This window comes from Hylobates moloch, unplaced genomic scaffold (genome assembly GCF_009828535.3).
Source record: "Hylobates moloch isolate HMO894 unplaced genomic scaffold, HMol_V3 SCAFFOLD_7, whole genome shotgun sequence".
Lineage (NCBI taxonomy): Eukaryota > Metazoa > Chordata > Mammalia > Primates > Hylobatidae > Hylobates > Hylobates moloch.
In genome coordinates this window covers 99,851,664-99,867,496 of record NW_026652282.1, presented here as the reverse complement: position 1 = coordinate 99,867,496, position 15,833 = coordinate 99,851,664, and the positions used below count along the sequence as shown (strand labels likewise).

At 39.0% G+C, this 15,833-nt stretch overlaps 1 protein-coding gene across 1 annotated transcript in view; it reads right to left on the bottom strand.

Moving 5' to 3' along the window:
• DOCK11 (dedicator of cytokinesis 11) overlaps positions 1–15,833 on the bottom strand; it is a 214,575-nt gene that overhangs the window by 100,368 nt on the left and 98,374 nt on the right. The window contains exons 13-21 of the mRNA XM_032756251.2: positions 15,552–15,674; positions 15,297–15,373; positions 12,037–12,221; positions 11,880–11,945; positions 10,055–10,147; positions 7,912–8,035; positions 3,699–3,820; positions 3,135–3,221; positions 2,022–2,111 (exon numbers count right to left, since the gene is read on the bottom strand). Coding sequence (XP_032612142.1) covers positions 2,022–2,111; positions 3,135–3,221; positions 3,699–3,820; positions 7,912–8,035; positions 10,055–10,147; positions 11,880–11,945; positions 12,037–12,221; positions 15,297–15,373; positions 15,552–15,674 — 967 coding nt within the window. The remainder of the gene's footprint in view (positions 1–2,021; positions 2,112–3,134; positions 3,222–3,698; positions 3,821–7,911; positions 8,036–10,054; positions 10,148–11,879; positions 11,946–12,036; positions 12,222–15,296; positions 15,374–15,551; positions 15,675–15,833) is intronic.

Genomic DNA, 15,833 nt, shown 5'->3' with positions numbered 1-15,833 from the left:
GTTGATCAGGCTGGTCTCGAACTCCTGGGCTCAAGCAATCTGCCTGCCTGGGCCTCCCAAGGTGCTGGGATTACAGGCATGAGCCATTGCACCTGGCCTATTATACTTCTTAATGATAGTTAAGAACATATAGCCATATAGCCACCACTTATTGACTGTCTCCCTTCTACTCTTCCAACAGTGTGTTTTCTATACGGTAAGCAGAATGACACTCTAAAAACCAAAGTCACATCATGTCACACTTCTGTCCAAAGCTCCATAAGGCTTCCTATCTCACTCGGAGTAAATTCAAACTCCTCGCCATGGTTTATGAAGCCTTACTCGACAAGCTCCCAGCAACCTCCCTGAGGTAATGTCCTATCACTCTGTGTCCCCAGCCACACTGGGATTCTTGCTGTTCCCCAAACACACCAAGCCAAGCCCCTCGGGGCCTTCGTACTTGCTGTTCCCAGCTCTCCCTGAGAAATCCACGTGGCTGGCACTCTCATTTCCTTTAGGTCTCTGTTCAAATGTGCCTTTACTAGAGAGATTTTCTCTGGCCACTTTAAAACAGGGACCCCTTGTAAATCCCTGCTCCCCTTCATTGTGCTGGTTTTCTTTATAACAGTTATTACCACATGAGATGACGTATATATTTATTCACTTATGTGTTTATTGTCTGTCTCAACAAGTAAGCTCTTTGACAATAGGGATATTATTTGTTTTCTCCACTTAAATTTCCAATGCTTAGAATGATGCCTGGCCCATAGGAAGCACTAAAGAAATAAGTGTGGCATGAACGATTACTATCCTGCAGATGCCCTAATCTTTTTCTTTTTTCTTTTTTTTTTTAAAAAAAAAAAAAAGAAAAGAAAACAAACCAGAATCTCGCTCTGTCACCCAGGCTGGCACAATCTCAGCTCACTGCAACCTCCGCCTCCCAGTTTCAAGCGATTCTCCTGCCTCAGCCTCCTGAGTAGCTGGGATTACAGGCGTGCGCCACCACATCTGGCTGATTTTTGTATTCTTTGTAGAGAAGGGGTTTCGCCATGATGGTCAGGCCGGTCTTGAACTCCTGAGCTCGAGCAATCTCCCTGCCTCGGCCTCCCAAAGTGCTGGGATTACAGGCGTGAGGCACCATGCCCAGCTCCATTATCTCATTTAAGTCTCACAACCACCCTACAAGATGGGCACTACTGTTATCCTCACATGACAGATGAAGAAACAAAGGCTCAGAGAAGTAACTTGGTCATGGTCAGTTACAGAGCTAGTAAGTGACATGTGGGATACAAGCTCAGTTTATGATTCCAGAACCTATATATTTGATCTCATCTCATACTACCTCTCTGAAAGAAATGAACATTTTTGTTTCCTGAGTATATCATTAAGTAATAGCATATGTCCAAAGGTAAATCCTAAAGATGTTTCATTTAAAATAATATTTCCTCAGACTTGCTATAGCTATCTTACTAAAGGAACAATTAAAAGAAGAGAGCCACTGTCAGGCAAATTATGATATGCACTGTAGTCCTAGCACACAGGGAAAAAACCAAGTGTTAGGTCCTCTATACATGTGGTAAGATACAATATGCCAACATGCATAAAATATGTGTCTTTCATTAGCTAGCCCCTTTGTTAGTCTATCACCCATGGACACAAGAACCATTTCACATTTCATTCCAGGTCAAAGTGATTCCATTCCTCCTGACCCTTTCCCCCACAGCATCCTCCACCTTTATTGGGCGGTCAGCAGGAAGAGAAAGGCCCTGAAAAATCAATTTATGGACCTGAAATAAACATTTTCATGAGAGTTTCAAAAATACGATGCTGCATTGTGGCTATTACATTTTCTTCCTAATGTCGCCACTCTGCTGTCTGCTTCTAAATAGCCACATGATGGAAAAATACATCATAGAAAGTATTCTCTTGAGGAAATACAGCCAAAAATATTTTAAACTGTTTGCTTTTTTTTTCCACACCAAAATGTGGCAACAGAAAGACATGAAAAACAAACCTTTCGCAGAAAACTGCTGTTCATTTACCTTTAAATATTTAATAAGCTCCCCTGGAACTTCTTTCGAGCCCGACTGAATCAGCTGGCAATGATGGAAGAATTTGTGCACATGCAGATCCTGGAAGACAGATGGAAACAGCCATATGAAATTTGATTCATTATCCTCAAATGCAAGCTCTCTACCTCTCCCTCCTCCTGTATCTTGCAGACCTATTTATCCGGTATTCTAATGCCCAGGCTCAGCAGCTCTTGACCACTATACAAAGCAGCAAAACCAGGTAAATCTGGCATGTATATAAGCACACGGGGTAGGCCACCATTTATGCCCAACTAGCTAAACATTCATTTGATTCCGACTTTGACTAGTGTGTTCTATGAAGTTGGGCTGCTTCTCCAATTTAATGAAATAAGCAGGAATAAAGGTATGAACTGAAAAAGATACAGATAAATAAATAATAAAGATGTGAACTGATAAAGAAAAGATAGCAGCAGGAAGTTACCAGAACAATAGTCTCAGGCATTCAGTACCCAAATTTACCATGGCACTTCACTGGCAAGGGAGTCCAACTGTTCTATGTGGAATTCATATACACTGATTTTGTAGACAGCATGGACTACATCAGGAACTAGAATAATGAAATGTGTGTTTTGACCTGATTCCCCTGATTACTACTCTGTGACCTTGGGTAAGTCACCTAACCTGCCTGAGCCTCAGTTTCCTCACCTATAAAATGGAGATGATGGCTTCCACATTCCTTTCAGAGTTCTGTGAGGCTCAAATCAGTTAATGAGAATAAAAAGATCGTGTAATTTGAGAGGAACTGTAATATTTGAGATAGAATGACTTTTTTTTTTTTTTTTTTAAGAGACAGGGTCTTACTCTGTCTTCCAGGCAAGAGTGCAGTGGCGCAATCATAGTTCACCGCAGCTTTGAACTCCTGAGCTCAAGCAATCCTCCTGCCTTAGCCTCCCAAAGTACTGAGATTATAGGCATGAGCCACTGCACCTGGCCAGATGTTATTACTAATGAGAAAATCTTGCAGGTCACATATTCTCTAAGGCTGTAGGAATCAAATGTAGTCTATTTTAATCAAACAAACTCAAGTATAAAAATTGACAAAATTCAAACAATGCAACTTACTTGAGTGTAAATGGTAGATTCTAAGTGGCTTTTAATCTTCAACAAAGGCTTTGCACCATCTACCCATTTAATATCCACGTTACATTGCTGTGAACAGAAAATTGAGTTTCTATAACATAATAATGGATAGATGAACAACATATAATACCTCTATGCATTTAAACATTTTTTTCAGAAATGAATGTATTAATTTCATACCAAGAGATTACTGGAGAAAATAGCCTGCCTTTAGAATAAATGTATTATAAATCATTTTACATTTCCAATCCTTTGCAGACTATTTTTACAAATTATGATAAAATGAATTACTTAAATAATTTTTTAAAATTATGCACAAAATCTGAGCCCCACTAAAAAAATTATTAAAATCAACAGACATAAAATTACTTTGTCAAACTGCTATAAATTCTAAACATGCATATTACATGTTTACCTTTGTTGTGGACCCGCACCAGCCCTCAGATCCCACTTTGAGTAACATTGTACTAAACAATCGAGACCAACAGAATTCTATTTTTTGCACATTTAATCATGATTACTTCAACAAATGCAGTATTTTCCTACCCTTCTTGATTCTGCATCATTCAGATTCAAGTAGCCTGGGGGAAGATTGGCGGAAACTGGCAGCTGCTGCTCAAATGTGATGATTCTACCATCTTTCAGCAAAGGTACCCAGGCAAACCCAACTGCCAAGATAATAACAAACCGTGAGAAATGAAATATCAAATGCAATCAGCTACACAAATGGCTGACTGCTAGGGGGCAGGGCAGGGTGGTGATGTCTCCAGGGATCTGTATGTGGGAGTTCAGGTGCTGGGCAACTGAGTACTGGGGAAGGAACAATGGGCTTGGATCGACTCTGAATCCCAGCCTGGCCACTAACAAGTTATGTACTCTATTTCTTTGACCATAAAAATGGGAACAGCAACATGGCCTTTCCATCTACAAGAATTATTGAGAAACCAGAGTGAGATTATATGAAAACATTTTAAAACTTTAAAAGCGCATCAATACCATTATCTTTATGCTTTGGGAAATAGTTTTGGTAGATTTATTTTTAAAAGGCCCAGATAGTTCTCATCCATTCTTAGACTAAGAGTGCAGAGTCTCACGGCTGAGACTTTTCAGATAACAGTCACATGTTCCAAAATTTCTTATGACAACCCTAGGGTAAGGAACTATGGAAAATTAAGGTCACAAAGTCACGGCTACACTCCGTATTTATACAAGGCGGTAGGCATAAGTCATTTAGTTAGGCAGAGTTGTCCTGATTACAGAAGGAAGAGATGTAGGTGTAGGTAGGAGAATGCAGGCAGGAAATAGTGTTTATGACTTGAATCCATCAAGAGATTTTCCCCAATCTCTACATTTCTTAACAGTTCTCCCCAAAAGAGCCTTTTGGCTTTCAATTAGAAAACTCATCATGTTCTAGCCATCTGTGTTGCTCAAGTTGAGTGGTGTCAGTATTTCCATTATAGAAATTACTCTGCGATTCAAGTGTTTATAACTCAGCTGTAAAAATGCTTGCTCTGGACTGAGTTTTGGCATATGAGAGGGTATTGGCTGGAGAACATTTTTTAAAGCCACTGCTTTCTGATTCTTTAAAATTCTTTGTGTGACTCTGTGTGTGTGTGCGTGTGTGTGTGTGTGTGTGATACTGTGAACACAGAAGTCAACACAAATCTGGTTAGAATGTTTTCATTTATGTGTTTAATTTGGCAAATGCTTTAATTCTTAAAAGGAGACTAAAACATTGCTTCTCTAAGTAGACTAAATGGCTTTCTCAGACTCCGAAATGTGCCTGACGGGCATCTTTACTAGTTCAACTACAGAAATGGTTTACCCAGACCTTTTCTTTTATATAAAATGTAGAGGAAAGTAACATGAGCAGAAGAACCATTAGAAATGACTCTGTCAAAGTAGTTAAACTAAAAATTTGACAAATGAGAAAAGATTTCCAGCCCAGAAAATAGGAAAATCTATTTCTTGTTCTTAAGCAACATTTTTAAATAGAATTTTTTATTGAGACCTCATTCAGATATACCATACAATTCATCTATTTAAAGTGTACATATAGTGGTTTTTAGTATATTTGCAAAGTTGTATCTCCATGACCACCACTATATTCCAGAACTTTTCATCACCCCCAAAATAAATCCCATAGCCCTTAGAAGTCACTCCCCATTTCCCTCTTCTCCCAGCCCCTGGCAACCGATAGTCTACTTTTCTGTCTCTGTGGGATTGCTTAGGCAACATTTTTGTACTGTAAATGAATCAGAGCACGACCAAGCATGTCCCCTATTCAAAACTCACAGAGAGCACTTGGAAGCTGTAAAGGTACAATGTCAAGCACACCATCTGGCTCAAAGGTGGGAAGCCACTTAAAGAATGCACAGTTCAAAGTGATGAGTGGCACACGGAATAACCGTTTCATGCTCCACCGAGCATCTTGTCCACTTCTGTCTAGGATTTGGATAACGAATCAGTAATTTAGCTTTCAGGATGTACACACGGTCATGGGTTCTCGTCGTTCTGCTAGTTTTCTTCTCAATCCTCAAAGCCCCTACCCTGAACTAACTGCAATTTCTATGGGGATAAAGAACATATCCACACTACCCGCAAAGGGAACTCCCTCATATTCAGTCCTGCTGCCTGCTGGGTATCACTCCAATGTCTCACTAGCACCTAAAACTCAACTGATGTTGTCCCAAACCTGCCATCCCTACGCACAGTTTTGCTATTGGCAATACCTTCTTTCCAATCACCTGGTTTTGAAACTTCATTGCTAACTAAATCATCTCTCTAATAGCCAATCACTTGCCAGGTCCAATATGTTCTTCTTCTGCACTTCCCTTTCTCTCTGCCCCCCTGCTACTGCCATAGTGTGGCCTCTTCCTTTCCTGGACCTTTGAAATAACCCTCTAACTGGTGTTCCTCGTTTCCTCTTCCTGCTACTACTTGCCTTGCCCATTATACTGCTGCCTGGTTGGTTTTCCTGAAAAACTGCTCTAATGTTTAAAACCCTCCAATAGTGCCACTGTGGTGATAGAATAAAATAAAATCTATAGTCTGGTATTCAAGGCTTTCCAAAATCTGACGCCTCCTGTTCAACCTGACATCCTATGATCCCCCTCCTAGCACCCTGTGCTCCAGGCTTAGTGAACTACTTGTGGTTTCCTGTCCATGCCTCTTGATACTCTGCCTCTGTACAAGCTGTTCCTTCACCCCATAATCCCCTACATTCCTGCCACCGTTGCATTATCAAACCCCACCCAACCCTTTAAGGCCTCACTCAAACACCATCTCCTAGAAGCCTTCTCTGATTCTCAGCCACTCGTCTCTCCACCAGCTGAATAACTCGCTCTTCTGAGTTCACGCAGCACTACTTTCTTAAACACCACTTTCTATCTTGTATTATAATTGTTTATGCAGGACTCATTTCCCTTACTAGATCATATCCTCACTGAAGATGAGATCTGTGTTTGATTCTCCACTGTATTCTCCAAAGTGCCTACTACAATATTTTGTACATAATACAGTTTGAGTATCCCTTATCTGAAATTTTTAGGAACAGAAGTGTTTCAAATTTCTGATTTTTTCAGGGTTTTTCAGAATATTTGCATAATACCAGTTGATATCTCAAATCCAAAAATCCAAAATATGAAATGTCCCAATAAGCATTTCCTTTGAAGATCTTGTCAGTGCTCAAAAAGTTTCCAATTTTGGAGCATTCTGGACTTGGGGATTTGGGATGCTCAACCTGTATGCAGAAATATTTGCTGAATGAATGAATGAATGAATGAATGAATGAATAATACAGACTAGCCGGGATCTGAATCTTAGGACATGCTGATGTTCATAAAGTGCTTGTGATACAAGCTATGTTCACAAGGCCTTCTATTTCTGCTAAGGGTGCTACCCATTGGTTTACCTAAAGCCTTGCTGAATGGGCCCATGATGAGAGCTTCACTGCTGAAGCTTATTCAAGTTTGTTAAATCTAATCTCATTAGAACTAGTCAGCCCCCAACCTCCCTCTGGCTCACAGATGTCCCTGGCTCGGGGCTCACTTCCCTCTTCCTCAGTGAGCAGAACTGGAAAATTCTGGTTGCTGGGCAATTCTACATAAAAGAAATAACAGAATACTGTATCACAATATGTGTTTCTTTTTGAGAATAGCAATATTACTTTATGTTGCTTATAGTAGTCTAAGCACATTGGCAAGCATATGGACAATGATATTTGGTAGAAATGATACTAAAATGAACATATAATATGTATTTTATCAATGAACTTTTAAAATTAGAAATGTGCTTGATATGGTTTGGCTGTGTCCCAACCCAAATCTCAATGTGAATTGTATCTCCCAGAATTCCCACGTGTTGTAGGAGGGACCCAGGGGGAGGTAATTGAATCTTGGGGACCGGTCTTTCCCGTGCTATTCTCGTGATAATGAATAAGTCTCACGAGATCTGGTGGGTTTATCAGGGGTTTCTACTTTTGCTTCTTCCTCATTTTTCTCTTGCCGCTGCCAAGAAGTGCCTTTCACCTCTTGCTATGATTCTGAGGCCTCCTCAGCCATGTGGAAGTGTAAGGTTCAATTAAACCTCTTTTTCTTCCCAGTCTCAGGTACGTCTTTATCAGCAGCATGAAAATGAACTAATACAGTGGTTTTTGGTCAAGGGGAGAAGTGGTCTATAGCTTGGTGAAAAGAGGTTATATCCTGGACAATTCCATTTCAGATAACTGTAGAGAGAGACATTTAAAGAGAACACATACCTGGAGTTTCAACTGTGTCTTGCTTTTTGGTTGTTCCCTTTGTGTTAATTTCACAACTTACATGATAAAAAGTGAAAAGCAAATGATGTTTTTGATGTAGGTGAATGGGAAGCTCAATTTTAATCTGAAATGAAAGCAAAATTACACATGGAACTTTGTTTTCTCAAGCTGAAACTGTCAGACATATTAGTTCAGTTTCACCATACTGCTTCAAAAATACTTCCTAAAGGACTGGCCAAGTGGCCAAATAGTAGGTGTCATTTAAATATATTCCAAATGCTTTTCTGGTCAGTTTCAATTTGACAGCAATATTCTGAGTTGTGAGAGTTGATTTATTACTTTTGCTGGAGAATACAATGGATTCTCCTGGATTCAATTTTGCAGCAGAATTTTCTAAAACACTAAGTCAAAACCACATCATCATAGCCCAGGGATACTATGCAACTCGGTCTGCATCAATGAATGCAACCCATTTAAAATGTACACTGAATCTGAAAGGCTACTTTTTTTCTAAGTTGTTGCTCTCTTTTGCATGAAAAAATTAAGCCATTACAAATAAATATGCAAAAAGTAACTATGGTCTTATGGTATCCACAAATTATAGTTTATAGAAATTTCTCTAGAAGAAAAACACAACTTTGCTCTTAAAGATGAAAATTATCAGCCATGACATACAAATTTAGTTAAAAATTAATGGTTGTAATAAAGTATCACAAATAATTTTCTAATCAGATCCCAACTGAATGTTTGTAATGCCTCCTGGAAGTATGTAAGAGACAAATTACAGATTTAAATGATTTGATGCACATACATGTACCCACAAAGGTACACATGCAAATACTCTCACTGTCTCTCTCAGTCAATATACAGTGAATGATTGAAAAGCATGTTCATTTTAGGTATCCTAAAAATAATGTGGGTTACTTACTACATGATCAAGTTTTTTATAGTGACTGATGTTGGTTACAGAGATACACATATTAAACAACTTGGTGATGGACATCTGGTCCAATTATCATTCATACAAAGCATGGTTTTGATGTTATAACTAATGTCTGTTTTAGGTCTATTTCACTACAGAATATGCCTATTCACAGCATCCAGACCATCTGGGTATGTAATGCTCTGCTGCACATAAATATGGGCATACTCCCTCCCTGGGTGGCAAAAATACAAGGCAATACTATCCCCCTCCCCATCCCCCATGAAACTAGGGACATTGGATTGAGAAGGAAATGAGCAAGGCCTAAGGCTGGGATATAAGGCTTCCATACAACAGCAAGTGGACATGGCAAAATCACCACAGTGGGGCGGATGGCTTCAGACCAAGCCAAGAATGGAGACATGTGGACTGAGAAGCAGGGACAGCAGAACGTCTGGGCTGAGATGCCCATCCAGGTTCCATAGGAATAAAAAGGAGACTACAGATTTGGATATGCTGGATACACACAAACCAGAAGTGGCTGTGACAGAGATACTAAGAGACATGCTGGGAAGCACACAGAGATGTAGAGGTGGAGAAGTAGGAAGAAGGAAAGAGGGGCAGAGACAGGGTTTCAAAGGCAGAGACACAATTTGAGAGGCTGAGTCAGGAGGAAGCACAGAGGCTCAGGGACCCAACCATACCCCTTCATCTGCTTTGCACCCAAGCATGCAGGCCAGCCGGTGGGATTCTGGTGGCCCAGCTGTATCACTGTCTTTCCTAGTATTTCAGTTACAGAGAGGCTGCACCCTACTGTGTAAAACTATAAGGGGAAAGAGCTAGAAAGGCATTCTGAAAATCTCTTCTGAATTTCTCATTTTAAAGCTGAGGAAATGGAGACTCTAGAGGAGGAAGTGTCTTGATGTTACAGAGCCAGCACTGTGTAAGCTAGGAGGGCTAGAACCCTAGCTCCACTCCTGTGTTTGTTTCCTGCATTGTTACCTCAAGTCAAAGAGCCCCTTAAATTGGGGGGAAAATCTTCTACTACCATCAAAAGGCACCAAGCAGGCCAGCAGCACTCTGTTTTGTTGTAATACTTTCTGTTTTCATGGAACAAAACACTCAGGGATTGAAAGTGCCAGTAAAATGATGAAAATGATTCAAAGAGAAAAAGAATTCCAACCACTGCGTTTCAGAAATGTCAGGATAATATATTTTTACCTCATCATAGAACTCTGGATTTTGATTGTGATGCGAGACAACAGCATAAGCATTTGTGGTAAAAACAGACCCTGCTGGTTTTCCATAAATACACTGCAAAAGAAAGAAACAGAGTCATCGCTCTAAATGCAGGTCTGTAAATGTGATGCCATGGAACCACATATAGTTAGAGGCATCTGTGAGTATAGGGCCATGGCCAAGCCCACCTGGCAGTCACCGTGAGCCTGTAAATTCCCAATCATTTACACAGTCACTCCAGACACCAAATCAGACACCATGTAACTTGGCTGTATGGACGCTTCTGAATTTCCAGCCATCAAAGAAACACGATCTCCAACTAGTTGACAGTAAGGAGCTGAACAGGCCTAGTCATTTGGAAGGGAAATACTTGTCTCAAACCAGGCCTGTAAAGCTTACTTCTCTTATGCTACTTGCATTTCTTAATATGAGAGGCTCCCCCTCAACCAGTCGGCAACATTTGTTAAACGCTTTGTGCAGTGGGCAAGGTGAATCGTGTTTAAAAAGCTCTAGAAGACACATTCCTGGCCTAAAGGAATTAAAAAATTGGATGTGTATTAAGCTACAGACAAGCTTGCTGTTCTCTCACATTTTTAAATGTGGCACTTTATGAGCCACATTTTAAAATATCACTGGCTTTCTGTTATACCAATAAAATAAATGTAAGGCTTTCTATGGTTCCAAGGAAAGATCCAATTTCATTTCTAGTGGGAGTTTTTCACTTCTATAGGCCTAATAGGCTCAAGGATGAATATGGAGTCAGCATGCCAACACACTAATTGCCTCACTCTGTTACTTTAGAGCGAGCAATCCAGGCCAGCTAAGAAATGAAATTGAAACTCCATATGAGTGAATGTCCAACTCTTCTTAAATATGATTATGAAGGCAATTTGCAAGAACTGCTGAGAAGTAACCTAAGAGTCATTGGGTCTACAAAAGGATATTGCATGGAGGAAATAGAGCAGTTGTTCTCATCTCCACTGAACAGAGAACCAGAGAAAACATACAGAATTTGAGCCAGCAAATCCTTAATTTAAGTTTCTCTGTATACATTAAAAAAAAAAAAAATCTCTTTTCAAAGGTAGAGGCTATTATTCAATTTCTTAGTCAGGGGCATTCCAGCCTATTTCCCTAGGTGGTTTGAGTGTAAGACCCAGCATCCATCTGTCTGATCTAGGCTGATGCAAGAGAAATGGGGAGCCAAATAAACACTTCTTGCTGGCTAGATGTTCTGACTTCTCTTTCAGGTCCCTGATTGATGGGTTACAGTTATAAAGAGTAAAAATATAAAGGCACTGTGGTGTGACAGGTATTTAAGGCTTGCTGTATCAGATAAGACTGAGATTCTGCTTTTCATAGACCACAATCCAAGACTGGAGGCACCATTTGGCCAGTCACGGAGTAGAAGTCATATCTCAGATCAAAGCAGTCATGCTGTGCTTCTGTCAGCTCAAAGCCTGTTCAGGTTTCAAGGAGAAAGGAGTTTATAGTCCCTTGATGGTACCATTATAAACTATCAGGTCATAAGAAAACGACCTTGCAATTGGGCATTGAAGCAATTGCAAAATCAAAACAGAGCAAAAGCCAAAACCTGGTATTTTTAAAGCTATGTATGCTCCTACTGCATTAATATTTAAACTAAGCCTTATAGTTAATACGTAAGAGTAGAAAAGAAAGTATTACATTTGTCACTTTAGAACATTTTCTTTTTGATGTTGATACAAATTAAACCTAGAGCATAAGACTACTGAGTACCAAAATCTCCATCTCCACTAAAAACACATGCCTATCAATATGATAAACAAACCTTTAGGGCACTAGCGTCACTTTCATCTGAATCCCGGAATTCCACACAGACTGCAATGTTCCTTGCCTAAAATGATTAATCAGTCAAAATGAGTCACACAATTAGCAGATTATAAATAACATTTTATACTCCAAAAATGTATAGTTTACATGGTTACCTTGGCAAATGTTTTCTGGCTATCGTATTTTAATTGCAAGGGATATACATACAGATGGTTTTTGTAAATAGTAAATGGATAACAATATTTTGTCATTTCTGGAACAAACTCTTCAACCTCCACGGTAATATTTTGGCAATTCTTTTCAAAAGGCTTCAAGGGCACATATGAAGAAGTAATACAATCTATAGCAGGGAAAAAAAACAGGCAAAGATCATTCAGTTTAATAATCATTAACACATTCCTGCATGTATAAAAAATATACATGAATTGTATTCTCAAAGAGCGATTTAAAAAACATAATTCTTAGTAATTGACCAAAAAAATCACATGACAACTTTAAGAACCCAAAAAGACAAGATTGAGTAGTCTGATGCTGATTTTAGTGGAACCCTTCATACCAGACGTGGAGTGCTATTTCGTTCACAATGTCGAGTGATTTGCCAAATATAACACATCATAATTTTGACAAATTTAAACTCTGCAAAGAAATACATTTCATTTTCCCTCCTGTGGCAGCAATTTAGCTTTCACTGCAAATTTATATTGGTATCAGGGAAATAATGGTAAATTTATGCTTTCAATTAGTTCATGGCAAGTCACTTTTTAAAAGCTAACTTGGTACAGGTGCAAATTTTCACCTAAGAAATAATGGAGGCCTTTTGATCTTACGATGTGTTACCAATGATAAACTCAATACTCCTGACCTACAGATCTTATGATGTGTTACCAATGATAAACTCAATACCCCTGACCGTGAAAAAATACTAAGCCTCAGAGAAGTTTAGCAGCATATGTTATTGAAATTGTCACTGTAGTAAAGGTTATTCATATGCTTAAGGGGCACTAAGACTGCTGGTCCTTGCTGCAGAGCAGTAATGATGAAGGAAGACCCAGGGAGAGTTGGACCTGAGGATGCTGTATTTTTTGTTGGATTTGCTTTTCTGATTATTACAGTGATACATGCCTATAACAGAGCATCTGGAGGTAGACAGTAAAGGTAGACAAGGACAGTTGCTCATTCCACCACCCAGAGATAACTACCGTTGAGACTTTGGCATATTTTCTTTTAGTCTTCTTTCTATGCATATTTTATATAGTAATACGAAAATCCTATTTATTCTATGTATAGAACTTTATCCTGATTTTTTGACATTTATCTGATGTCTCATTCCATGAGCTCTTTGTAAACATTGCTGTTAATGGCTGCAATAAAGTTTCATGGTATCAGTGTAGCATCATTATCTTAACCACACTGACAGTGTTGGATTCTGATTGTTTCCAATTTTCCTCCAATATAAATAACACTACAAAGAACATCTTTATGGATCCATTTCTGCCTAGATTTCAAGTTACTTCTTTAGGAAACAATAATCCATTGTACTCTTAGATGTTTTAAAATATAAAGTGGATGCCACACCTCTGTTTACTATTCTTTATTGACTTCTCACTGCATTTAGAATAAAATTCAATTTTTTTAAGGCATTACCACAGTCAATACAATTCCTTACATGACCCGATGCTTCCTATTTTATCTCCTATCTCCATTGTTCCCATCACATACTACACTAGAGCTATACTGGATTCCCTTCTGTTCATGCAAACCCAGCTTGGTCTTTACATATATGTGATGGTCTTTACATATATATGTGATGGTCTTTACAACATATGTGATGCCCTCAGTCTGATAATGTTCAGTCCCAATCACCACATGCTGGCTCTTTCTCCCTCTTCAGTTCCTGAGCTTAAGAGAGGTGTTCCCTGGCTACCCTTTTTACAGCTGCCCTTGTGATATGGTTAGGCTTTGTGTCTCCACCCAAATCTCATCATGAATTGTAATCCCCAGGTGTTGAGGGAGAGACCTGGTGGGAGGTGATTGTATCATGGGGCGGTTTCCCCCATGCTGTTCTCGTGATAGTGAGTGAGTTCTCATGAGATCTGATGGTTTTATAAGTGTTTGGAAGTTCCTCTTTCATTCACTATTTATCTTGCCTGCCATGACAAAAGACGTGCCTGCTTCCCCTTCTGCCATGATTGTAAGTTTCCTGAGGCCTCCCCAGCCATACAGAACTGTGAGTCAATTAAACCTCTCTCCTTTATAAATTACCCAGTCTTGGGTAGTATCTTTATAGCAGTGTGAAAAACGGACTAATACAACTTGTTTGCTTGTATACTATCTGTCACTCCTTCTAGACTTTAAACTCCCTACGTTTAAAGCACCTCATTGGTAGTCAATAAATGTTTACTCGATATTCAGTGAATGAATGCATATACTCTCAAAATTGGAATGCCCTACTTATGAACATCTATGGATATCTATTACCAAACTGTACTCCTACTCATGATAGGTGATACCACCTGGCCAAAACCTAGCCAGCATTAGGTAGCTTCACTTTAAACATTTTAATAGATTAGATGGACGAGCAAAAGCATATTGTTTAATTTGCCTTACTGGCATTATTACTAAGATTGAATATTTTTCACATATTTACTAGCTACTTCATTTTATCTCTTGCGAATTGTGTTTTGTGTCTTCTATTTTTCTCCTGGGATCTTGGATTCTTGTCCTTAGACAAGAAAAGAAATCCTTCTCCTTTTTCATCTCTTAGTTGATGACAGAAGCAAAAGTTACCCAAGGTAAAAGGCAACAAAACCTGACTGGGACACACTTGCAACTTCGTATATATGAAACAACATCTGATAAAATCAACTCAATTCACTTCCTAATCTGTAACTATTCATCGTGCATACTGGGTTGAAAAGCATCCCCACCCCCACTCAAAATTCATGTCCACCCGGAACCTCAGAATGTGATTTTATTTAGAAATGGGATATTTGTAGATGCAATTAGTTAAGATGAGGTCATACTAGATTAGATGGGCCTTAAATCCAATGACTGGTGTCCTTATAAGAAGGTCATGTGATGACAGAGGAGAAGTTGGAGTGATGCAGCCACAAGCCAACCGATGCCAAGGTTAGCTGGGAGCTACTGGAAGGTAGGAAGAGGCAAGGAATGGCTCTTCCCTAGAGCATTCAGAGAGAACATGGCCCTGCAAACACCTTAATTTTGGACTTCTAGCCTCTGGAACTGTGAGAGAATAAATGTTTGTTGTCTTAAGCCACCCAATTTGTAATAGTACTTTGTGTTATGGCAACCCTGGGAAACTCATATGCCACGTACACCTCAAGAAAAGTATTCAAAGGATAACAACCTGACATTCAAACATTATGCTTAAGGTTTATTTGCAATATGTTCTTACTTGATAAATCCACAGGAACACATTCTACTGTGATGTTTAGCTGCCCAGGAATAATCTGAAGTTTGGTCTTTTCTGGCCTGGGTATAAAATAATAATATTTTAGAGTTAAAATTATGATTACTGAATGCACTGGTTACCCTCTATCCAAACTTACAATTTTAAGCATTCTGTTTTTCCCATATATGACTCACATTCATCATTTTAAAAAACTGAGGATTCATCTATTTATTTATTGCAGAAACATCAAACACTTACTTCTTATATTCTGAGAGCAACTTGAGAATGTCTTCACTTGAAAGCTTGCTACTGTCTTGTTTATACAGAGGAGAAAATCTCCCATCCAGATCGAGAGAGCCTTGAGTATCTTTGAAAATGGGTCTAAAACAGCAACAGAAGCATTTAAAAAAAAAATTCCATGTTGATAAATTAAGATAAAATTAGCAATGGTCGGAATGTAAAATGGTAAAACCACTTTGGAAACAGTTTGGCGGTTTCTCATTAAGTTAATCACCCATCATTCTACAATCCTGCAATTCC